This window comes from Martes martes (genome assembly GCF_963455335.1).
Source record: "Martes martes genome assembly, chromosome: 12".
Taxonomy (NCBI): Eukaryota; Metazoa; Chordata; class Mammalia; order Carnivora; family Mustelidae; genus Martes; species Martes martes.
Genome location: NC_137900.1, coordinates 9,774,951 through 9,800,513, shown reverse-complemented (window position 1 = coordinate 9,800,513; position 25,563 = coordinate 9,774,951). Strand labels below are relative to the sequence as shown.

At 47.2% G+C, this 25,563-nt stretch overlaps 1 protein-coding gene across 1 annotated transcript in view; it reads left to right on the top strand.

Moving 5' to 3' along the window:
- Positions 1-25,563, top strand: part of DOCK8 (dedicator of cytokinesis 8) — a 203,440-nt gene that overhangs the window by 116,386 nt on the left and 61,491 nt on the right. The window contains exons 15-24 of the mRNA XM_080819435.1: positions 7,759-7,876; positions 9,475-9,545; positions 10,632-10,770; positions 11,386-11,487; positions 12,878-12,973; positions 13,651-13,885; positions 16,381-16,545; positions 18,162-18,331; positions 21,593-21,688; positions 24,744-24,839. Of these exons, the coding sequence (XP_080675561.1) occupies positions 7,759-7,876; positions 9,475-9,545; positions 10,632-10,770; positions 11,386-11,487; positions 12,878-12,973; positions 13,651-13,885; positions 16,381-16,545; positions 18,162-18,331; positions 21,593-21,688; positions 24,744-24,839 (1,288 nt within the window). The remainder of the gene's footprint in view (positions 1-7,758; positions 7,877-9,474; positions 9,546-10,631; positions 10,771-11,385; positions 11,488-12,877; positions 12,974-13,650; positions 13,886-16,380; positions 16,546-18,161; positions 18,332-21,592; positions 21,689-24,743; positions 24,840-25,563) is intronic.

Below are 25,563 nucleotides of genomic sequence, written 5' to 3'. Positions count from 1 at the left end.
TCTGCTGCATTCTTTTGGTTAGAAACGAGCCCCTGGGTCCAGCCCGCAAGCAAGGGGAGGGGGTTTCCCAGAGCAAGAATACCAGGAGGCAGGGTTACTGGGAGCCGTGTTGGAAGCTGCTACCACAGTTGTAACCAAGCCCCAAAAGTTGTGGTGGAGGATGTAGCTGAGAAGGGTGAGTTTGGCAGGATGTCTGGAATGTATACTGCTAAACTGGTCTGTTCCAATCCTGCCCGTGTAGATAAAATATATACTTATTAAATGCTTTCTAGTCACCATGGAAGAAAGAAAGAAAGACAGGCCGACACCAGAGACAATGGAGTTCTAATACACCGACCGGGAGCTTGATCTATTCAACAAATTTCTGAGCCCTCCCTATGTGGCAATCAAAAAGAACATCTAAGCAACAGACCTTAAAAACCACACCATAGGTTCCATGTGTGTAGCTGGGAGTTAGGAGAGATGTGGTCAGCCGTTGAATGTTTTGACTGTTTTGTCAGTGTCAAGTTTAAAAATGTTTTAGGGGAAAAACTGTGGAATAAAAAAATTTGGATTTGAGACCTTCCCACATTTCCATGTTTTGTCACTTTCCTTGATGAGTTACGTATCCAGATCTTCCCCCAGAGCAGTCCCTCATGATTAAAAATTACCCCATCTTCCTGTCTGTCTCCTTTCTCCACTCACACTGACAGTCCAAATCCATCCTCTTTGCAAGGAGGAAAGGAACCGAGAAAACTAATTCATACTAAGGTGGTAGTGGATGATATTTAAACCTCTTAATACTTGAAAACTCCTAAGTGGTGTTTCAGAAAAATATGTGGTAACAGGGATGTCTTATTTGGTAAAATTTCAAAGAGCACAATGAAGTATGGTCTAAAAAAGTTTCAAGTGGGATTGGAGAGAGATGTACTCTTTTCTAAAGCAGTTGGTTTTCCCCCATTAGGTCTCAAATGCTTATGTATTTATGATTATTTTCAATGGGAATCTGATTCAGACAAGATGTAAGATTGTGAACATCCCAACTTTCCCTTTGGGCCATACTTGTCTGTTTTGGGGGAAAATGAGATTATACGCAATCCCATGCATGCACGCTGGGCCCGCACGGACAAAATCCCTCCGCCAGAACCAGTGAGTCTCATCCTGCTTATGGGCTACCTTCTCGAAAGTCGTTAGATAACATAATTCTTGGATTTTTCCCTAGCTAACATGAGGCATGTACCTTATCACATATAAAACATATGAACCCATTCATTAGTGTCTTGGTAATCTAACCTGGTTTAGGTTCTCCAGATTACTGAGCATGTGGGTAGATCTTCCCTCCCAAGAAATAACATTCTTATTTTCGTGGACCCATTTTCTTTCAAAGTGTGCCCATTTAACAAAACACATCAGGTAACATTGTTGCAATAAGAAACATAATGAACCTTGGGAGAGTCAACTTCCTAAAAAAAAAAAAAAAAAAAAAAAAAAAGTTTAGGTAAAGCCATTTAACCTCCCTGGAGTAGTTTCCAGGTTTGCAAAAAGGGATGTTGAGCTAAATTCTCTGGAAGTTTCCTTCCAGCCGTGTGTCCCGCAGAAAGTGCATTCAGTATGGGGCAGGGAATTGAGTGCCCACGGTGAAGATGTTTGAGGACAGGGGTTAAACATTACTGTGGAACAGTGTGCAAAGTTGTGGACTGGTGTTGGGCGGACGGGTGGGTCAGGTTGGCGGTGCCCCTGTACTGGGACATGGGAGAAGGGTGTGGGGACAGCTCATCTGATTATCCATTGTGATTTACATGGAGCCTTTGATCCAGCTCCTTAAAAATGTTTTTACAAACTCTGGCTCATTATTTCTTCAAGCCCAGAATAACAGGAGGTGGGTTGGTGTTTTTTTCCTATGGATTCAAAGATGAAGAAATTGAAAAAAAAAAAAAAAAAGATGAAGAAATTGAACTCTACAGAATCAAAAGAGATTTTTTCCAAAAATACACCGTATCACAGAGGGGCAAGATAGATAAAGTGTGCATCACAGTTTAATAACTGAGAAAGAGGAAATAACCTGGATGCTTATTCTTGGACACTGCTGTACATGATGGCATCGTCACCCCACGGAATTATCATTTAGCCATTAACATCATGTTCATTGGGAAAATGGTCGTAACTGAACAACACTAAATGATACAAAACCAAGATAAAGCTTCATCTACACAGTGGGATAAAACTGTTTAACATACAGAGGAAATAAAGACAGAAGGAAATAAGCTTGTCTGAACAGTGATTTTCCTCCGTGCAGTAGGATATTGGGTAGTTGAGATTTTATTCTTTATACTTTCCTGTACTTTTCAGCTATTCAAGATTGAAAAATGGATTCATATTATTGTCATAATCATTGTGCTTTCATAATCATGATTATAAAAGAGTTTGTGTAGGAGAGAGAGTGGAGTGGACCAACTCTAGAGGGTGATAGGAAAGATCTCTTTGATGATGGGACATGTGAGCCAAAACCCAAGAGATGAGAAGGGACCAGTCATTTAGAGAACTGGGAGAAGCTCTTCCAGGTGAGGGGAACAGCAGATACAAAAGCCCTGTCCTAAGAATCAGTTTAGGGTGGTCTAGGCCTTGGGGGGAAAAAACAAAACAAACAAACAAACAAAAAACCAGTGCAGGAAAGTGATGAGCCATAGGGTCAGAGACGTTGCCAGGAGCCAGACCATATAGGGCTCATGATGAGAAGTGTGGGAAACCCTTGTAGGGGTCTGCCATAATCTGTTTTACACTTTTGGAAAAGTCCTCCTGACCGATATATAAGGAGTAAATTATAAGGGGCGAGCGTAGAAGTCCAGAGATGGATTGAAAGCATTGCACTGGTCCGGGAGAGACGGACGGTGATTTGGAGTGGAGCGTGTAGGCTGTGGTGTGTGTCCGACGTTGCTGTGTGCAGGAAATCATCGTCATCATGATAACTGTCCTTAATAAGTTCTTGCTCATTGATGCATACCATAGCCCTGCAAGGTCCGTGTGGCTATTAACCCCACTGGGGCTTTGGAAAGCCTAAAGAACTTGCCCAAGGCCAGCTCTCTGGCTCCAGAACCAACATCCTTATCCACTCTCAACACGACCACCGGGAAACATTGGCTCAGCAGATGGGAGCTGCAAAGATAAGCAAGCGTGAACAGAGAGGGGTCTGTACCCCCAGCCACGTGCCCGCACCCAACTCTGGACTGCCTTCCGCCCCCCCTTACTACATCCATGTCCATTCCCAACAGCCTCACAGTTGGGCCCCCTCAGTTTGACAGAACAAGATCTGGACGGTTCCATGGACATAGCCACGGGCTAGGTTCAGAGAGGACACACTGTCCCTTTACCTTCCAGGGCCTTCGTTTTCTCATTTTCAAAGATTGGGGCTTGGCGTTGGTGTCTCCCAACTCTCGCTCCCCAGAATTCTGTGCTCATCCTTTCACTCTCCCACGGCCTGCCGTCTCCTCTTTGGAGGAAGCTGTCAAGACTTTACTGACTTTTGAAGCTTATTGAGTATTATGCCCGTTCTCTAAATTTAATTAATTTCCTGGCGGTGACTCTCTTGCCTTGCATCTATGTTGTTTTCCACTTAAGGTGTAGGATGCAGTCAATGTACTTGACCATTCATGCCTACTCTTGATCCTGAGATCACAAGAGATCACCAAAAGGACAGGATGATAGCTAGAAAGAGCTGGAAACAGAGGCCAGGAGGCAGGGAAAGTGTGTTCCCCAGTTGGTACAATGCCAGGCATCAGTGCCTGAAGCAGAGTGGCCTAGAGAGGTCCCAAGATAGAGCAGTTCAGATCTGTCCCCAGCACTCTGGCTCCCCCATCCTGCCTCCAGCGAGTCTGGGGGAAATGAAGACATAGGAATGTTACTTATTTGCATCCTTGGCCTTTGAACTTGCACAAGCAAAGTAACAGCCGCTGGGTGTTCTTGGTAATTCCAAGTAGCATTTTCTCTCCTTGAATACCTGTGAGTCTTCACTCATTATCCTGCAAAACCATTACAGCAGAGAATCCGCCTGCATTTTTCCTCCCTTGATGTGGGATGTTCCTATGTCCCCGGAGAAGTTTATTTCGATGTTTTCCCAAGTGATTTCTCAGAACATTACACATGGGAAATATACCATGAAAGAAAAGATTAACGAAATGAGTTCTGAGGTCAAAACATTTAGGGAAAGGAGGTGCCTCTTTCCCCCTTGAAGCGGTTCAGGAGGCACATTACCTTCGTCTCCCCCAAGACTCCCCCCGCCGCCTTTGGTCGCCCACCCCCTCTGCTTCCCCACCTATTTGTTCACGTTTTGCCCAGCGCCAGGGTTCTGCAGAAGAGCGCAGGCGGTGCTGGTTTGTGCTGGGTTTTCCGTGAGCAGCAGGCTAATGGGATTCGCCTTGCCGGATACCTGGCGTCAGACTCGAGGTTGTGTGACACTCAGGGAAATAAGCATTTTTGCTTTTAACCATGATAAGTCACATGAACTGTATGACTCTGAAATTTTATTGTGAAAGTGGGATTCTAAGCATTGATGCATCCATTCCTGGTCGTTCAGGAAGCTCTCCCTTGAGCATGACCTCTGCCACATGGCTCTCTATTTACATGTCTGGTGCCGAATCCTTGACGGTGGGGCTGTGAGCCTGGTCCGTCGGGAGTGGGTTCACTCAACCCCTGCACTTGGTCTTGTCTGAGGTTGTGGTTGTGAGTCTTGTCCCTGCTGATACTGTCACACCGAGGAGGAGCCATGGGGTAAATCTGGACGTTTATGCAGAGGCAGGTCCGCAATGACCTTTGTCACCTGCATGCGATGGCAGGATCAATTTGCCTATTACAGCTAAGGGGTTAGAGTTGCGAGAATGGAGTCAAAGCCAGCTTAGTCCTTCCCTTTTGATTTTCCTATCAGAGATTTCATAAACTGAATACAGATTTTTCATCTTCTGCCTTATACTTGAACACTGACTTCACCCTTTTCCAGTGGGGCACACTTTACATTTGAATATGGACCCAGTGAGTGGCAGCGACTATGTCTTCAAGATGGGAAATTGGCCAGGGATGGATGCACAAATCTTTCCTGCGCAAATTCACATGCGTAAATAAGTGGTTCTCAAACCGGGGTGATTTGGAAGCCTTTGGAACAAGAATATTTCTGTTTGGGGTGAATATGCTGTCTAGGATTTGGAACAGTGGGCCAAGTGCGAGGAGGACAAGACATTTGCCCGAAGTAGGGGACATTAACTAATTGTCCTGTGTCCTGTTGATAAGACCCAGAAAGTTAGGCAGACTTGTCACTGAGAGATATCATTAGTGACCCAGTATGGCAAGGTCATTCTTGTCATTTCAGTGGGGGTCTGATGAGAGGGAACACAGCTCTAGAGCTAGACTTCCTGACTTTAATTCCCAGCTGACATTTCCTACCTATGTGATTTGGGGCAAGTTATGTAATATATCTGCATCTCATTTTTTTTCTTTATTTATGACATGGGGATGATGTCATGAGCATAGTACCTAGCTATAGGATAATTATGAGAATTTAAGTTTAAATTAATAAATAAGAAGTATTTGAGGATGTCTGTGTGACTCAGACGATTAAGGGTCTGCCTTTGGCTAAGGTCATGATCCCAGGGTCCTGGATTGAATGAACCCTGTGTTGGACTCCCTGCTCAGTGGGGAGTCTGCTTCTCCCTCTCCCTCTGCCTCTCCCCACCATTCATGCTTTTTCTCTCAAATCAATAAAAATCTTTAAGGAAAAGAAAAAAAAGTACTTGGGAATATTGCCTGACACAGGATAAGTGAGTGCTGTAATATCATTTTTTCTTTGAGTCAGGAATATGATTCATCAAAAAAATACACATTTGTTCTTCTATTCAACAAATATTTATTTAGCACCTACTACGTTGCAGGCACTAGTCCAGCTGCTCGTGATTCATCAGTGGATCAAACATCAGATAAAAATCTGTCTTCCCAGAGCTTTCCTTTTAGTGGAGTATACTAGTAAAAATGCAAATGGAAAGAAAAAAATGAAAATTACAGTTAGCCTAGTACCTGTCCCATAGCTGTTAGACAAATGGATATATTTTTTGTATTGTTATTGTGTTATTGTCCTATAACCTTATTGGGCTGGAGGTTTGAACTCTCATGTTAGATAGGAGAAGAAAGCTAAACCTATCCAGAATGCCGTGGTAAGAAGAAACGGAAACTACTCCATACAGACTAGAAAGGGAAAAAGAGAAAGAAAAGAAATGAAGTTAGGGCCATCGCCTGTGGTCACAGATTGTGTTTAAAACGAGCTGAGGGGCACCTGACTGGCTCAGTATATCGTTTTTGAGCTCAGGATTGTGAGTTCGAGCCCCACGTTGGGTGTAGAGATTACTTAAAAATAAAATCTTTCAAATAAATAAATGATATAATTAATTAATAAAAAAAAATAAGCCGAGCCTTTTGTTGCTTTCTTATCCCTGTATCAGACATTCCACCTCTAGGCAGGTTTCCATGTTCGAAGGCAGTAAGACATTCTGAGCAACAGACCCATCTCACTGTGTAGCAAAGCAGAGAACAGTGTTGGTTCTTATCAGTTGGCTGCAGCTGATCCATAAGACTTCACTCCGCCAAAAATAATTCACTTCTGGAAGGAGACACTTCTTTGTGATAGTGACCTCCTGAGCACAGGGTTTTGCGTTGGGGGAAGAACTTGGCACAAATAAACTCCAGACTTTATTTAGTCGTTCTTTTTTTTTTTCTTTTAAGATTTTTATTTATTTATTTGACAGAGAGAGAGATCACAAGTTGGCAGAGAAGCAGGCAGAGAGAGAGGGGGAAGCAGGCTCCCCGCTGAGCAGAGAGCCCGATGCGGGGCTCAATCCCAGGACCCTGGGATCATGACCTGAGCCGAAGGCAGAGGCTTAACCCACTGAGCCACCCAGGCGCCCTCTTTTTTTTTTTTTGTTTTTTTAAACAACATATAATGTATTATTTGCCCCAGGGGTACAAGTCTGTGAATCATCAGTCTTACACAGTTCACAGCACTCACCATAGCACATACCCTCCCCAATGTCCATCCCCCAGCCACCCCAGCCCTCCCCTCCAGCAACCCTCAGTTTGTTTCCTGAGATTCAGAGTCTCTTATGGTTTGTCTCCCCGCCCAGTCCCATCTTATTTCATTTTTCCCTCCCTTCCTCCCATGGCTCCCTGCCCTGCCTCTCAAATTCCTCATATGAGGGAGATCATACGATAATTGTCTTCCTCTGACTGACTTATTCCACTCAGCATAATACCCTCTAGTTCCATCCACGTCATTGCAAATGGCAAGATTTCGGTTTTTAGATGGCTGCATAGTATTCCATTGTATATATACACAACACATCTTCTTTATCCATTCATCTGTTGATGGACATCTAGGTTCTTTCCATAGTTTGGCTATTGTGGACATTGTTGCTATAAACATTCGGGTACACGTGCCCATTCGGATCACTACGTTTGTATCTTTAGGGTAAATACCCAGTAGTGCAATCACTGGGTCGTAGGGTAGCTCTATTTTCAACTTTTTGAGGCATCCCCATGCTGTTTTCCAGAGTGGCCACACCAGCTTGCATTCCCACCAACAGTGTAGGAGGATTCCCCTTTCTTCGCATCCTCGCCAGCATCTGTCGCTTCCTGACTGGTTAATTTTAGCCATTCTGACTGGTGTGGGGTGGTATCTCATTGTGGTTTTGATTTGTATTTCCCTGATGCTGAGTATTCACTGGTTCTTTGTCTTTTCTTTTCCAGGAATCTTCTCTACGTCTACCCACAGAGGCTAAACTTTGCTAACAAACTGGCTTCGGCGCGGAATATTACTATAAAGATCCAGTTTATGTGTGGAGAGGATGCTAGCAACGCGATGCCGGTAAAGACAGACAAACGTGCGCCCTCCACCAGGGTGGACTGAACCTCCCTGGTCGGTCCACGCAGACAAAATGCAGGGCTCGTCCGCGTGCAGAGTCCGTCCAGTCACGCCCGAATGTCAGCACCTGCCGAGGCCTTTGCGGCTACTCTAGTATGGGTCCCAGGGTGCTGAAGGGGAAACAGGGTCATTCTAGATTGAAAGTCTCTTCCCCCACGTCCTCGGTGGTCATCTGTGACGTTTGGAAGTGCAGATCATTTTAGAGCATTGAAAAACGTTACGAAATCTTTCCACATCACCCTCCTGGTGTAAGCGCTGGCGAGGCGGGCCCGCTGTGTCGGCCACGTTTGCACTCACCCAAGCCCCAGGCTGCCCCTGGAGATAAATGTGAAATATTGCCTAGTAACGCCATCTCAGCACCCTTCAGGAGTGGGTCTTCAGCCCGAGACAAAATAGAAATCAAATAATAAGATATACTACCGCACTCTCGAAGACACCCAAAAGGCCAGAATTTGTGTTATTTTATGTATCTGCCACTCAATGAGATGGGCAGTTATCCCATCCCTAAGCCCTAGAATTCCATTCCTATACCTTTCTACTGAAGGAAATTTTTTCCAGTGTTTCTATTCTTCAAATACCTACTTTTTTTTTTTTTTCTTTAAAAAAACATCCTTCTCTTGACACATGCGCCTTCCCAAGGCAAGGTCTCCTTTTGTGACAGTGATGGGAAAGTAGTCCTCAAGGAGGGCTCCTGTGGTTCTCTGCTCTGGCCCTTAGCAACGCTCCCAGGGCTGCCTGGTTCAGCTGTGCAGAAGCTTCTGGGAGGGGACACGTGAGGGCCAATTCCAGCCTATTCTCCACTCCCCAAGCCCTGGGACCTTGTCATGACTGTTGCTGCAACTAGGGGAAGGCTCTTGTTTTCTTTGCCCAAAGATGAGTCAAATCATGTACCTTCAGGACTGAGTCAGGCCATAGGAGGTGTCTTTTTTTTTTTTAATTGAAGATTTCATTTATTTATTTGACAGAGCACAAGCAGACAGAGCAGCAGTCAGAGGGAGAGGGAGAAGCAGGGTTTCCGCTGAGCAGGGAGCTCGACACGGGGCTCGATCCCCGGACCCTGGGATGTGACCTGAGCTGAAAGCAGCCGTTTAACTAAATGTGCCACCCAGGCGCCCCTAGTGTATTTTTCTAAATAACAGGAGCACATGGACAACCCAGGGAACGTCCTGATCACCCAAGCGACCAGGCCCATGTCTTTGGAGGGGAAAGAACCTGGGTCAGAGTCACTGGGGACACAACTGTGTGGCTGGCTTTGCCTGGAGTACAGACCTCTAGACAGCGAGGCCGAGTGGAGAGGGCACTGGTTTTCTAGTCTCACGCCCATCTGGCTCTCGGTCACTAATACAGCTCCTTGGGGCCTCAGTTTACCCTTCACAGCTGGTTCTTCCACATCGGTATGCAGTTGGGTCAGTTGTAAACCCAGCACACTTAATTTACAAAATGTAGCTTTGCCAGACCCAAACATCCGTGGGGCTGATGACAGTTGCTTTGGTATAACCAAAAGCCCCTGCTAATTTGGTCCTTTCTCTACTGGCACGCAGGTCATCTTCGGAAAATCCACTGGCCCTGAATTTCTGCAGGAAGTATACACAGCTGTTACATACCATAATAAGTGAGTACATTTCCGCATCTCGGATATATGCCATGATTGTGTCATTATCTCCTGGCTTTTCTGAATCCCCTTTTGGTGATTCCTCCCAAAAGTTTTTATAACTCAGGGACTACGGGACAAAGGAAATAATATGTCGGTTCTATGATTCTGTGCTGGAGATGCATACTTTTTGTCATTAACTAAGACTGAGAGAAGAACATGTCTTTAAGAAGTGAATATTGTCTTGACTTTTTGGGAGCCTTCTGATGTAGCATGACACAGAGAGGTTTTATGGTATTAAACAAAGTAATACATTTCTTAACTAGCTTGGAGATACTGCAGGGGGCCAGAAGCAAAATCCAGCTGTCCTTTCCCTGTCTCCTTGTCTTCTAAATATTGTTCCACATCTGTGCTACTCTCTACTTTAAGAACATGGAAGTTGGCCAAAAGAGAAATGGAACCCTCATTATTCTGCGGGTACACTGAGTCACAGATTAATGTCTCAAACCATCATTGACATTTCACAGGTTGGGGAGGGAGGGTCAGATGGACTCAGGTTTGATCCTGGCTTGATAACCTTGGCCCACTGAACTATTTCTCTGAGCCCTCTTTCCTGCCTTGGGACAGGTTGAGATGAGTAACATACTTGAAGCCCTTAGTCAAGTATCTGGGACTTTGTAATTCAGTAAATCAGGTTCCCTTTCCTTCCTGCCAGCATTCATTTGCTAATCCAGAATTCCTCCGATGAAGGCCAGAGATGGGCCCGTCCCTGTTCTTGGGGGTGAAGATAGAAAAGGAGGCCACAGCAAGACTGACTCTTCTTTTGGAAATAAGTTGAACTTCCCCATTATGTGTGGAGTTTGTTTGTTTGTTTGTTTTCCTGACAATGCCTTAAGTTTGTGAGGAGTCCTTTGTAAACAAAGCACATCTGGGGGTATAAAGGTTGGTCTCAAGGATCTTCAGCGTGGGAGCAGAATCATGTAAAATGAGAAGCACACCAAGCAGGCAAATTCTGAGGTGCAAAGGGCCTGTGGCATTAGAATGGATCGCCGGAGAAAGCATTATTCTTGCTTAAGCTTTCTCATGCACAATGTGCTTTCGAAACAGGTCTCCTGACTTCTATGAAGAAGTGAAAATCAAGCTCCCGGCTAAGCTCACTGTAAATCACCACCTCCTGTTCACCTTCTATCATATCAGCTGTCAGCAGAAGCAGGGGGCCTCCGTGGAAAGTCTCCTGGGGTACTCGGTAAGTCATTTCCAACCTGCCGACTCACACTGCGGTGGTTGGACTCCGAGGTCCCTGCAGACATAAACAACTCAGTTCAGCTCACTTGCTTTTTTCCCATCAGAAGTAGCAAAGTGTGCCAAACCAGATTCTAACAAAGAGCAGAAATGACTTGACTCGGTACGTGACAAATTTCTGGAATGGCAAGCTAGTGGGTGATAGATATTGGAAGAATACGCGTTTATAAAAAAGCATCGCAACATCCATTATTTCTAGATTCCATATATATGCTCCACCTGTAAGACCAGCTCTTTCTTCCCCCAGGGGAAGAAAGTTATTTCTTTAAGAAATATAATGGGTAAAATAAACGTTGATGTTGTCTAGACACTCACAAACATGGGCCATAAAGAAAAATGCTACTACTTTGGTTCTGAAAGCAGTAAATCACTGATACCCCTATCTCGGGAGCTCTCAGGGAATTTAAAATGCAAAGAATTTGACAGAAAGTACTGCTCGCAAGAGGCCTGGTCAATATCTAATCATCATTCAGTTGCATTTGATTATTGTGAGCTAGATAAATGGCCAGAACGATATGCTGTAATAATTCCGCTTTATTCTTTACATCATCTGTTTCAGTGGCTGCCGATTCTCCTAAATGAACGTCTTCAGACTGGATCCTACTGTCTCCCTGTTGCCTTGGAAAAGCTGCCTCCCAATTACTCCATGCATTCAGCCGAGGTGGGCGGCAAGCTAGCCACTCCCCGTGCCTTCCTGTCTTCTAGTTCTCCAAGGAAGTTAGAAAAGCAAGCTTTTGGGGCACCTGCGTGGCTGGCTCAGTTGGTTGAGCGCCCAGCTCTTGATTTTGGCTCAGGTCATGATCTCAGGGTCATGAGATCGAGCCCCGAGTTGGGCTCCCTGCTCAGGGTGGAGTCTGCTTGAGATTCTCTCCCTCTGCCCCTCTTCCTACTCAGTCCCCCTCTCTCTTTCTTTCTCTCTCAAACAAATAAAAAAGTCTTAAACCAAAACAACAACAACAAAAAAGGAAAGCAAGCTTTCATGTGAAATTTCTTGACTTTCAAATGTTGCCAGCTAGTTCAAAATGTTTCCAGCCCTGGGCCACACAGAACTGTCTGGAGGCTGGATCCAGCATTGGGCCCCAGTTTGTGACTCTGTCTTGGAGAGTTCCAGAAGTCCACATGCCACACAGTCTTCCCTCTCCTGCGAGGACAGCATGCTTCCTTTCACTAGCGGTGCAGGAGACGCCCACACTCCCGTGGCTGGGTCAGGCTAGGCCGTTCTCTCGCAGGGCTGTATGATGGTGTCTCTAGAGGATGAGTATTCTGGTGGGGATTTAAGGCAAGAAATGGTCCCCAAGGACTGCAGAACCACCAACATATAAATGGTATAAAAAAGTCATTTTGAGTAATGAATGCAGAAGCCTTTGGGACTGCTCTCTGGAAACCTTTTGTTAAAAGGGAAAGTGACTGCAGGCTCTCCAAGGCATTAAAGTTTCATGTCTTGTAAGATATTCTACACTTTGTCTCGACGTTCCTGATTAATGGGGAGATCACTGCAATATGACTTTTTTTTTAAGATTTTATTTATTTATTTGACACAGAGAGAGAGAGAGAGAGAGAGAGAGAGATCACAAGTAGGCAGAGAGGCAGGCAGAGAGAGAGGGGGAAGCAGGCTCCCCGCCAAGCAGAGAGCCTGATGCGGGGCTCGATCCCAGGACCCTGAGATCATGACCTGAGCCGAAGGCAGAGGCTTAACCCACGGAGCCACCCAGGCACCCCCACTGCAATATGACTTTATTCCCATCCCTAGAACCCAGGGTCATCAAAGCTGGATGGGAGCTTAGGATCCATCACTCACTTCAGACCCCTCCCATCGGTAAAAGAAAATGAGAGTTAATTCGACTCGCCAAAGTAAGAACAAAGTAACTCGTTCTGTGAAGAACTGAACCCGAGTGCGGGACTCCTGACTCCTCGGCTAGTTCTATCAGGCTTCCAGGGAGGGACACACCTGCGTAACCCTGACATTCACTCACGCTGCCTCGCTCTGCTAGTCAGTAACCAGAAAAGGCGATTGGATTGTTATTTTTTTTTTTCTTTTCCCTTTACCACAGAAAGTCCCTTCGCAGAATCCTCCCATTAAGTGGGCTGAAGGACACAAGGGCGTATTTAATATTGAAGTGCAAGCTGTTTCTTCTATCCACACCCAGGTAAGGAACATCAGCGTCCTCTTCAAATCAGAGGCGAAGGGCTTGTAAGGAAGAAGGGGGTGCAGCAGAGAACCGGCTGTGGACAGGCCCGTAGAGGACCAGTGACAGAGTTCGTGCACGGATAAAACAAAAAATCACCTTCACTGCATCCTGGAGGCTTACAGGCCTGTTCAGGTTTTACCGGTCATTTCAAGGGAGAGACCTCCTGAAAATGTCGAGAGCCTAGATGAAGGAATGCAGTATCTGCCCTTTGGGCTGAGAAACCGTGCGAGGGGCACCATGAGCAACCTTTTCCTGCTGCTGTCTCACTCCCCTCTGTCATTCCGCCATTTTCCCCAGCTTTTTTGTTTTGTTTTTGTTTTTGTTTTTGTTTTTGTTTTTTCCAGTTCTCCATTCCTTCCTTTTCTTGCCTCTGTCTGCACTTTGCATCTGTTCAGACCCCATTTGGGCTGTGTGTTTAATCAAGTGTGCTCTCCTCTGCCCACAAACCAGATCCGAGGCCAAATTCTGTTTTCTTTAGTTACTAGTTATCAAGAGATTCTGTTCTGTGCCCGCCGCACTTCCGAGGCGTTCATAGTCTCGGTCTGAAACCGCCGGGTCCTAGAGCTTCGGCTCCTGAGCCCCCCGCGGAGCGTGGATGGGGTCCGCCCCAGGACGCCTGCTGTCTGTCTTCCCAGGACAACCACCTGGAGAAGTTCTTCACCCTCTGCCACTCCCTGGAGAACCAGGTGACCTTCCCCATCCGCGTGCTGGACCAGAAGATCAGCGAGACGGCGCTGGAGCACGAGCTGAAGCTCAGCCTCATCTGCCTGAACTCCTCACGCCTGGAGCCGCTGGTGCTCTTCCTGCACCTGGTGCTGGACAAGCTCTTCCAGCTGTCCGTGCAGCCCATGGTCATCGCCGGCCAGACAGGTGGGGGCCCGCGGGGCTGGGGCGGGGCCGGCCGGGCAGGCAGCGCCGTTTGTGTCACGTGACTTTCCAGAACTCCTGAGAACGGGAACAGTGGGATCTTCCTTTCTATCGAGATGTGAGCCCAAGGGAAGCCAAAAGTAGTGATAATTTTTTGGAGACTTCCTGGACATTGAAAAAAAAAAACATATTAATATAGGATGCTTAAACTGATAGTTTTCAAAAATAGGTGTATTGAATGATTAGAGGTGATCGTTCCAAGTCCATTCCTGATAATTGATGGATTTATTTGAACACTGGGATATTTTTATCTTCTTGACCAACAAGGAAATACGGGGTTTTTAAGGAAGTAAGACAGCTCGTGTTAAATGGAGGCAAAGGAACTCTCCAAATGGAAACTCAGTGGGATCACTTCTTTTATTGAGCCATAAAACACATACCCCCAAATCCACCAAAATTGTACACTTCATTGGCTTTTAGCACATCTCCTGGCTGGGCAACTATCACTGGTCTCCAGTTCCAGAAGATTTTCATGAGCCCGAACTAAAACCCATGCCCCTCAGCAGCGGCTCTGCATTCACCCTTCCCCTCAGCCCCGGCAACCACTCATCCACTTTCCAATAGTATATTTTACATGCTTATTTGGCACGAATTAACACTATTTAAATACAATGTGTAAGACTTCTCTTGGAAACAAGGTCACGTAAGACCTGGATCCAGTGGTTCTCCCGACTCCTGCAGGAGAAGGCCAGGCGGTGGGGCGCCTTTGTTTGACCCTGTTTTCAGCTGGGCTGATGTCATTTTGCGCCCCCCAGTCTCGCACATGTCTTTCAGACGTTGCTCATGCTCCCAGGGCTCTGCTAAGTCTTGTGGGCTTGGCAGTGACAGTTGAGAGCATGTGGGACCTCAGAGAACTTAAAACAGAGCAAAGAGCATCGGCGCAGGACCGTCCTCTAAAGGACACAGCTAAATATTGGGGAGGTGAGAACCTCAATCTGGGAAGACAAAGGAGGCCCCCAGGAGGAAGACAGTGCTATTTGAGATGGCTTTGAAGGAGGGGTGGGGAGGGGGCAAGGGGCCCCCATGGGGATAGTCAGATGTGCAGGGCAAGCGCAGAAACCTGGAGTGTCTGGTTCAGAACAGAAGGGGTTCTGAAAACAGTATCAAAAGACACCTTCTTGGGAGTATCAGAAGAGAAGTGACTCGCACAATGGGGCTATGTCATGGGAGTGAGTGAGTGGGGAGGGAGTGAGGCGCTCAGAGCCTGGCACACGCTGGGCAGCCTTCAGAGCCAGGGAAGAAGAAGACCTCTGAATCCCCCGCTCACGCCGTGTCCTGGGACGCGTCTCTCGTGGTGCCACAGATGAGATATCCTGTGTTGCAGGCCAGCGTTTCCTCCCTGCAGCCGTTGCCTCTCCAGCTAGAGCCCTGCTGAGTGGCTAGCTCCACTGTTCCCAGATTCCTTCCCATGCCCCCACATATTTGCACTCGCACACAGACCTGTGCAGTAGACAAACTACCCATTCCCAGGTTTTAAGCTGCTTCTTTGTAGCAAGTTGCCCCCCATCCTAGGGCGACAGCCACCGACTAGGTGGAGGCACTTAACATAGAAGCATTTATTCAGAATATGTCAGGTGCTCTGGTCATCACAGGGGTGGGGGCGAGAAGAAGGGAGAAATACACTTCTTCCCAGAAGGCTAGAAGCCTGCTCAGGGAGACAGAGGTGACCACCGGGAGCAGCCAAAGAACTTTGAGTCTTGGCGTCCCTGAAGCCCTGTACTGAGTCATGTCCAAGGCTTCGTGGAGGAGGGGGATGGGGCCCAGCGGTGAAGAATTGGTGGGATTTTGCTGGTGGGAGCACAGAGGGCTTTCTAGCTGAGGACAACAGCATGCGAAAAATTGCAAAGCTGAGACTGCAGACACATGGTGGGGACAGGACAATTGCCTCATTTTAAAGGAAGTTGAATTGGAGCAGGAAAGGGCAGCAAGTTTGGGTCACGAGGGTGAAGCCAAACCGTGGGGGGCTGGGAGCTCCTGAACAAGACCGTACCCAGTAAATCAGTAGTTTTGTGCAGACCCACTGTGGAGGAGAGCACAACACAGCTACTTTTCTAGATTACTCTCTATGCCAAGAAACTGTGTGGTGCAAGGGCACATCTCAGATGGGAGTGTGTGTGAGAATCACCAGGGCATCTTGTGATCACGGCTCGGTGGTGGTGGGGAGGAGGCCTAGACAGTCTCCTGTCTTTGTGGTGAAGACCCGCAGTGCTGGCCAGAGGAGGCCGAGGAAGGGGGAGAGGTGACGTGGTTTGCAGTCGTCCGAGCCGGGATGGAGGAAGTGTCCCCACAACCCCTCACCCTGCCCTGGCCGCTGTCTCCCCCAGTCTGGTTCAGCAGGTCCACTGTGAGGACTCCTTGATGCTGCCCCAGAGAACATTCTAGCTTGGGTTCCTTCGGGACCAATTGCGAGGCCGCCTGTTTTTCTCTTGGTTCCTCAGCCAACTTCTCCCAGTTTGCGTTTGAGTCCGTGGTGGCCATAGCCAACAGTCTGCACAACAGCAACGACCTGGCCAAGGACCAGCACGGGAGGAACTGCCTGCTGGCCTCCTACGTGCACTACGTCTTCCGCCTGCCGGAGCCGCCGAGGGACCCACCCAAGTCAGGTAGGGTTGTCCCACCCCCCACCCCCACCGTGGGTGCCTGGTGGGCCCGACCCCGCGCCTGGCCTGCTACCGTGTAATTCAAAACATCATAAAAAGCCCAAAGTTAAATTGTATATTTGAATTTTTTTCAGTTAAAATTGATTTTATTAATTTTTAATTTATTTTTGTATTGGTGATACCAAACTTATTTAAATGCTGAAATTAGAAAATTTGTTTCTAGTTTTTTTTTTTCTGACTCACTTTCTTGCTGCCTCCCTCCCACCACCCCCCCTTTTTAAGACTGATTTATTTATTTTAGAGAGAGTTCATGAGCACAGGGAGGGACAGTGGGAGAGAGAAAGAAGTTCAAACAGACTCCCTACTGAGCACAGAGCCCAACACCCAGAGCTCCGTCCCAGGATCCTGTGATCATGACCTGAGCGGAAATCTAGAGTTGGACGCTTAACTGAGCCACCCAGACACCCCTCCCTCCCTCTTTTTATACCCAAAGCACTTGGTTTTTTCTGCCTCTGTTGATAACCCAGTGGGTAATTTGATTTGGGTGAGGATCTTTATTTTCAAAATGGAGAAGTGATAACAGGTGTCTAGAATGCTAGGATAAGAATGACGAAGGAAAACAAATATCCCAGAGTAGTGGTGAGCACCAGTTCCTCAAGTTTTCGTTATGAGAAGCTAACTCCCTTTCCTCATTTCCCCCAAACTAAACTACTGAAATAATAACAGTGCATCTCTCCATCCTTCCCAGTTACGTACAGAGGTAATCATCACCTGATACTTCTAGTCAGCAGGATGTGAAAAATAGCATCAAGAAATTTACAAAATTCGAGGTTCTAATGAAGAAACTTGCCCTTTTTATTAGTCCACGCAACCTCATTACAAGTAAACCTGTAATTTTTTTTAAAGATTGTGTTTATCTGGGAGAGAGCAAGAGTGGAGAGAGAGAGTGGTCATGGGTGCAGAGGGAAAGGGAGAAGCAGGTTCCCCGCTGAGCAGGGAGCCCAACTCCGAGCTCAATCCCAAGACCCCGGGATCATGACCTGAGCCGAAGGCAGACACTTAACCGACTGAGCCACCCAGATGCCCCAGAAAACCTATAATTTCATTTTTAAAGAACTCGCATAATTACTTTGGAAGACATACACCTACTGAAAAGTGAGAAACGATGTGTAACATATACTTATCCTTGGGTTCTCCTGTATCAGAAAATCTTGCATGACTTATAAAGTTGTCTTAATTTAAATATGAATAAATTTAGAAGTCCCCATTTCCAGCTTGTCTGGAGCAGGCTGCAGCTCGGGCCACCCTGGGGGCTGTTTCCCTGTGGCCCTCAGAGGCTAAAGCTCCGTAGCCGCCCCTGCCTTCAGATGAGGCAGGTGTTTCCCAGCTACCACAGTCCTCATCCCTCCCTAGGGCCTCGCCCTCTATCTACTTACCCCCAAAGCCCTCCTCCTCTGACCTCCGCTAGGCCTTTGATGATAAGACCCGAATTCCGAGATCTGCTCAAGTGGGTTTTCATTCCACTCTCCACCCTGTCCCTCTTCAGTTCCCTTCCCAGCACGGTTCAGTGACGCGGATCCCCTCTTTCTGTTGACATGTCTGGGCCTGGTGGGGTGCAGGTGGGACCACCGCCCTCCCTGACCCGCGCTACCACACGTATGGACGCACGTCTGCGGCCGCCGTGAGTTCGAAGCTGCTGCAGGCCCGGGTGATGAGCAGCAGTAATCCGGACCTCGCGGGGACACACTGTGCGGCCGACGAGGAGGTGAAGCACATCATGGCCTCGAAGGTACGGGAGATGCCAAAGCCCGGAGAGTGACACGAGCTTTTTTAGTTTTATTTTATTTATTTTATTTTTTTATAGATTTTATTTATTTATTTGACACAGAGAGAGAGAGAGAGCACAAGCAGGGGGAGAGGCAGAGGGCCACCCAGGCGCCCAAGCTTTTTTCGTTTTAGTGAAAACTTAGAGAAACAACACAAAATAGACGACAACCGGGGCCGCGGATCTGCTGGTCACGTGTTCTCATGCTTCAGCTGTTGAAGTGATCGAGGTCATTCTGGAAAGAGGCAGGGGCAAGACTGGCATTTGATCTGCTCAGTTAGTCTATGTGGTTGGGAAGGTTTTAGAGCACCACTGATTGAGCACAGGGGGTCTGTTTTCAAGGGAAACAATGTAGCTTTAACTTTTTTTTTTTTTTTGATGCCTTGGAACAGTTGTTTTTTATTTCATTGTATTAATTTTTTAATACCTGCCCTTTACTTTCATTAACATCCATAGATTAATTATGCCATATAGTAATTCCCAAGAGCAAAGCCAGTTTTTTGTTTTTTAAGAGTTTATATATTTATTTGACAGAGATCACAAGTAGGCAGAGAGGCAGGCAGAGAGAGAGAGAGGGAGAAGCAGGCTCCCCACTAGCAGAGAGCCCGATGCGGGGCTCGATCCCAGGACCCTGAGATCATGACCTGAGCTGAAGGCAGAGGCTTTAACCCACTGAGCAACCCAGGCACCCCACAAAGCCAGGTTTTATAAACAAAAACAGATCCGAGACGGTTGATGACTTGGGCTATACTGTTTTCCTTCCGTGAATTCTTTTCTTTTTCTTGATAAATAGTCTTTTTATTTTAAAACAGTTGCAAATTTGTGGAATTATTGTGAATAGAGTACAGTAAGCTTGTGTATCTGTCATGCCTAGTCTCTCTGTTATTACCATTTTACATTAGAATAGTACATTTGTCACGATTCATGAACTAATATCGGTCTGTGATCATTATTAACCCAAGTTCCTATTTTATTCAGATTTCCTCCGTTTTTTCCTAATGTCCTTTTTCAGTTCCAGGATCCCAGCCAGGATACCACGTTACATTTTGTAGTCCTGTCTCCTCAGTTTCTGCTTGGTGGTGACAGTTTTGTAGGCTTCCCTCATTTTTTGATGACCTTGACAATTTTGAGGGGTCCTGATCAGATTTTGGTAGAGCGTGTCTCATTTGAAAATTTATTTCGAGCTCGTGATATAACCACGCACTATAAAATTGACCCACCACAAAGCTACCATGAATTCTTCATCTGAATTTTCTTTCTGGTTATCTGTGGCCCCTGTGACTAAACTTCTAGAGTAATGTCATTTCCCCTGAGTATGATAAATCATACTCTCTAGGTTTTGACATAATTTCTCTTACAAAATCCACCCACTTGAGACGGTATATTGTGAGAAAAAGGAATTTGGAGACCGGGGTTGGGTTGGGATTCTACCACCACTCAACTGTGTGATCATGGGGGAGTCCGCTCCTGCCCTGGGGCTCACGTTGCTCATCTCCGTAGAGTTTCTGAACCCTGGATGCATTCAAGGATCATCTATGGATCCGCCACTAGAGATTCTGACAATCTAGAGTGTGCACCTTATGAAATTGTTCCTACGCCGGCGTTTTTGACTTACAGAATCAACCCATGGCTGGGCTGGAGCTGGCTCCTACCAGTTTCTGAGAGCCGGTCATTTAAGTTTTCTGGAATTTTCTGAGCCTGTTGTCAGACGCTATTAAAAAATGAAATTATATAAAATAACAAGTTATATTAAATTTAAAATAATCTAAGTGCACTGTGGTATCTTGGACTGTATCTTGAAGCTGAAACTGGACCTCAGTGGAAACCTAGTAAAATCTACATCGGTGGTTTAGTTGCTAGTAAGGAGCCAATGTTAATTTCTTAATTTTGACAAAGGTACCAGAGTGATGTCAGATGTTAACATCAAGAGGAACTGGGGAAAGAAGCCATGCTTCTTTCTTGATCACCTTTGCAACTTGTCCATAAATCCCAAATTACTCCGCTTTAGAAAGGCAGTACTCAGACACTATCCCTTCCTTGCTAGTCTACTACATTTTAGTCTTTATCTGTGCCCTTGAGGTTATTTGTGTCTCTTGTATCTGTATGGTGGAAATACTCCGTAATGATTTGCTGGTGCACATCTCTTCCCAACACTGTGTCCGGTGACATCATCTGAACTCACAATCTGTCGTGATGAAAGCATTTAAGGTACAGAAATAAATATTGCAAATCAGGTCCTCCCCCCAAGAGCTGTTTGCTGAACATTTGCCAGCACACCACAGTCCGACCTCATACGTAAGGTCCCTGTGAACAATCACATTTCCCGATTTCCCGGGACACGTGGCCTGTCTCTATCATTGACTGCCTTGATTGTTCTGGTTTCCTCTAAGAAAAGTGAAAATACTAACTTTCTATGTGGATGGGGTTAAGAATTATCTAACTGTTTCGTAGAGAGAGGAGAACATTTGTCCACAGTGGTTTTTGACAGTTTTTTGAATAGTGTTTGGGAGCCCAGGAGAGTACCATCCTAGCCCACAGAGAGGCGCTGTTCCCACACTTTGTTTTATGCTCCCCACCTCCCCCCCAAAAGTTAGAATATACAAGAGACTTCAGCACCTCTGTCCCCAAGTAGGTTTTTAAAAAAATTAACATATAGTGTATTATTTGTTTCAGGGGTACAGACCTGTGTTTCCTCAGTCTTCTATAATACCAGGTCTCATTGCAACACTTACCTTGCCCAGGGTCCATCCCCCAGCCACCCTGTCCCTTCTCCGCCCTCCCCTCCAGCAACCCTCAAATTTGTTTCCTGAGATTAAGCCTCTTTCGGTGTGTCTCCCTTTCTGGTTTCATCTTGTTTCATTTTTCCCTCCCTTCCCTTACGATCCTCTGGTCTTCTTTCTCAAATTCCTCCGATCAGTGAGACCCTAGGATAATCCTGACGAGGTTTGCAACTATGGGTTGTTCTGCACATGAAACCACTAACAGGGATTATGTCAGGAGCAAGTAGAATGCGCTGTGACTTTCTATCCTTTGCTTTGTTTTGTATTCATTTGTGATCAGTGTTTTACCTTCGTAACCAGAAAAAAAAAAAAAAAAACAAAAGAAGTGAGAGATAGGTTGTAAGTGAACCCTGAGGGTGTGAGTTCCAGGCCGCGGGCTCAGCTTCTACGAGGACCTCGAGGACCTCGGTGGATGGGCGGATAAGTCATGGGTTGTGTATTTCAGACTTCGGATCGCAACTGCAACCGGATGTCCTACTATTGTTCAGCCAATAACGACGTCCCAGGCTCCACCACAGCCCCGAGGCCCGCCAGCAAAAAGGTACTGAGTGTGAGGACAGTTTGCTTGTTGCTCTCATTGTGATTGATAACAGACACCATCAGAGGGCTCTTCTGCCTCCTTTCCCTGCCGACACACACACACACACACACACACACACACACACACACACACTTCAGTAGCTCTGTTCCTTGTCATCCATTATTTTGACCAAGTGATTCCTGTTCCTGAAGGGTTGTCCAACTTACCATGCATCCAAAGTCCCCGGAGGGCTCGTTAAAACCCATGGCTGGACCCTACCCTCCGAGTTTCTGATGCCATAGCTCTGAAGTTGGGCCTGAGATTTTGCATTTGTAACAAGTTCCCAGGGGATGCTCGTCGAGCGAACAGTCTGAGAACGCCTGCCTTCGTTTCTTCTTCAGTCGAAGGTGGGCTGGGAACATTTATCCTCAGCAAAAGCGAAAGGCAATGATTGGGCGTCATTTATTTCAGTCCTCCGTCAGGTGACCCGACAGGCTTTCCTCCAAATTCATTCTAATCAGCTTTACTTAGGAGCCGGGAGACGTTACAAGCTGTTCACCAGAACATCTGATAATAGCAGAATTCTCCAGTCATCGCCACGGCCTGTGTGGTCTGAGGGCCCCGGGGTGTCTCGCTTCAGTTTTTTCTCTGCCAGACGCCCGAGGATTGCTCCCTGAGAGCAGTGACTGAAGTTAAGGTCTCCAGAGTCTTTCCAGATCCTTATTAAAATGTAAATATGCTGATTGGAAGGATAACACGGGAAGCCATTTGCAACAGCTGATGCCACAGGGAATGTTTATTAAACGTGCCAGGGGGGGACCGAGCCTCAGCTCAGCTCGCTGTGCACCAAGTGAGGGAAAGATCAAGCATAAGGGGGTCCTGCCAGGGCCTGAGGGTGCGGATTTCTCAGTAATCCCGGCACGGGGCACCCTATGTCTGGGGAGAGGTGCAGGGAATTAATGTTAAAAGAAGTGAAAGAAGATTGGGCAAGGGGCTGAAGATACTTCACTTACCCTCAAACTCGACCTTGGGCTTGGCAGGGACTGGTTCCACGAACCATTCGACCTTCTTTTGAAAGCCACAGTTTGCCTACAGCCTCGCCTCCTTCAACAAACAATTGCACTTGGCTTTCCCGTTGCCTTGTTTTGACTTTGTTCTCAGTGACGAGAAGAGAATCGTTTCATCTCAGGGGGAAGTTTAGACTGTGTTTCTTCACTAGCTCAGCAAAAAGGATTTTAGCTGCTTGGCTCCCCTCTGTAACCTCCCGAGCAAGGTGTTCTTGTAATAATGTTGCCTGGTAAGCAACATAAATTACTTTAAGAAGCAGCTTATCCTCCTCTAATCTCTAAGACTCTGGCAGTCAAACTGACCTATTTCCCAGAGGTTACCTTTGAAGCCAGTGGAGTGAGGCTTTCCTACATGGGCAAGATCCCCACGTAGCTGACTTACGTCACCGGCACACGCAGACCACTTGCGGGGTTGACAATCCGCCTCGCGCCGCCCCCAGGCGGGTGAGCTTCATGGACGGCTCTGAACAGCAGACAAATGCATTTCTGTGTCCGAAGGTTATAAAGGTTTGACTCAGCTGGCAGAAGGTCTGTGAACCTTCTGACATGCTGAAACACTTTAGCATGTTGGATTCATCACCATTAACGGGCTGAAGCTTAAATAGTTAGAATACCCAGAGATCTGCACGTAGAGTTTCCATTTGTGTCCTTTTAGCATGGCTTAGTAACTCTCCAATTATAATGTGCATAAGACGGTGAAATGAGCTGCAGACACACTGTACAGGGCGGGCACCGTCAAGGCATATCAAGGACGGTCTTTGCTATAATCAGTTTTTGTTTTAGGGGTTGAGTTTGAGACTTAACTGCTGTATATGCCAGTAGCTTAGGGTGTGGTATTAGGATGTTCAAATAGTTTTAGTTCTTTTACCCACAGAACAATAAACAAATTAGTTCATCTGTATTTATTCTAGGTTTTATGGTCAGCAGATTAATGAAATCCACAAACACCCAGGCATCATTTTTGCCGTTCGTTAAGGCGATCACCCATCCCCGTTTACCCAGGACCAGGGCTCCCTGGGATGCAGGACTTTCCTGTTTTCAGACCGAGACAGTCCCAGGCAAACTGAGAGGAGTTGGCGGCCCTACCTTCAGTCTTCAGCTTCTTCCCCAGCAAAGCTGTTGTCAAGAGTATAAGCAGCCAGATAAACCAGGGAACAGGAAATGTACAAAAGATGCAAAAGTCACCACCTGCTATGTTTGCTCTCAAGCAGTTGGATAACTTGAAGGGACGTGTAGGCGTAAAGCAGAGCCGAGTAAGCTTCCAGAATCTGACCCTGGGACAGAGGGGTTTGAGAAGTTGGGAGTTCGGGCTGCTACCACTGTGTAATGGAGAGGATCTGCCCGTAAGCCCATCATGTTCCCCGCAGCACTATAGTGGGATTAAAAAATCAAGAACCGTCCTATCCGGGAGGCAGTTTAGAAATCACCGAGACATCGATTCTCTAACGGAGGTCCCTGCACCAATGGCGTCACCAGCACCTGGGAACTTGCTAGAAATGTGAATTCTCAGGCTCTGCCCGAGACCCACCAAATCCACATCTGAACCTCCGAGGGCAGACCCAGCAGTCTGAGGGTCTTCACAGTCCCCCAGGGGATCCGGATGCACTGTCCGTTTTGACCACCCTTGCTACTGACCAGTAGATTTCACAGATGAGCAAATGGAGGGCAGAGAGAGGAATGGCTTCCAGCGGTCATGCAGAGAGTTTGCAGCAGGGTCTGGGGGAAAGGAGGGGGCCCAGTCTGACTGCTTCCCCAGAATGCAGCGTCTCTCCCAGGCTGAGGCCTTCCCTTCAGACCAACTCTCTTACCTGATGCTGCCACCAACCTTCTCCTTCCCACCTGGAAGGTCCCCCACCTCAGTTAACCTCTCGCATTGACTTTGCCATCCACCTGGGGTCTGGGACAGCGGGGATGCCCATGTCAGGAACCAACCGTTGGTACAAAAGGGAAGGCGTGTGGGCGTAGAGAGCCCCTGCCTTCTCGGACTGGTTTTTGTCCTTGTCGCCCAGCATTTCCACGAGGAGCTCGCCCTGCAGATGGTGGTGAGCACCGGGATGGTGAGAGAGACCGTCTTCAAGTACGCCTGGTTCTTCTTCGAGCTTCTGGTGAGATTCTCGCCCGTTCCTGTCTGCGCTCAGCAGGGCACGAGGCCTGTGGCTGAAAGGCCGCGATGTTGCCCTCCCCTCCCCCGCCCCTCAGGAACTGACGTTGTATCCCCCGAGTTGCTCCTGCTAAAAACCTGGGATTGTTCCTTAAAACCCAGCTCTGCGTCACTCCTCCGCCAGCTTCTACTCGCTCTTGTGGCTGCTGCCTTGAAAACATACCTCCAGCCGGTCGCTTCTCCTTATCTTGCCCACTCCCCACCTGCCATCCGCTCTTGGAGGCTTCTCGAAATCACTTCCTCTTTCGCCCACCTGCCTTTCTTTCTGTTCCGGTCCATCCGTTCTGCCCCGGGCTGCCCCGGTCACGCCGGTCTCCTTGGGAGAACCGTCCATGATTTCCGGTGTATTGGAAATAACGAATTTTATCATGGCCTGCAAAGCCTTTGCAGAGCGGTGGGGAAGAGCGTAACTGGGATTTAGAGAAAGTTGAGCCAGAGCGGAGGGTCCCCCCTGATAGGAGCCAGAGTCCCACAGAATGTCGTCCCTGCCAGAAGCCTGCCGCGGCCCAGATGAGGGCAGCGGAGTGGACATCTACCTCTGCCCCATCTACATCTACCCTCTCCCTCACTCCTTCCCTGCCGGGGCCTCCCTTGGCCAACTTCAAGCAGAAGCCTGAGGGCAAGGAGGCCTGAGAGGTGTCGTCCATAGAGATCAGCTTCCCGAGGGC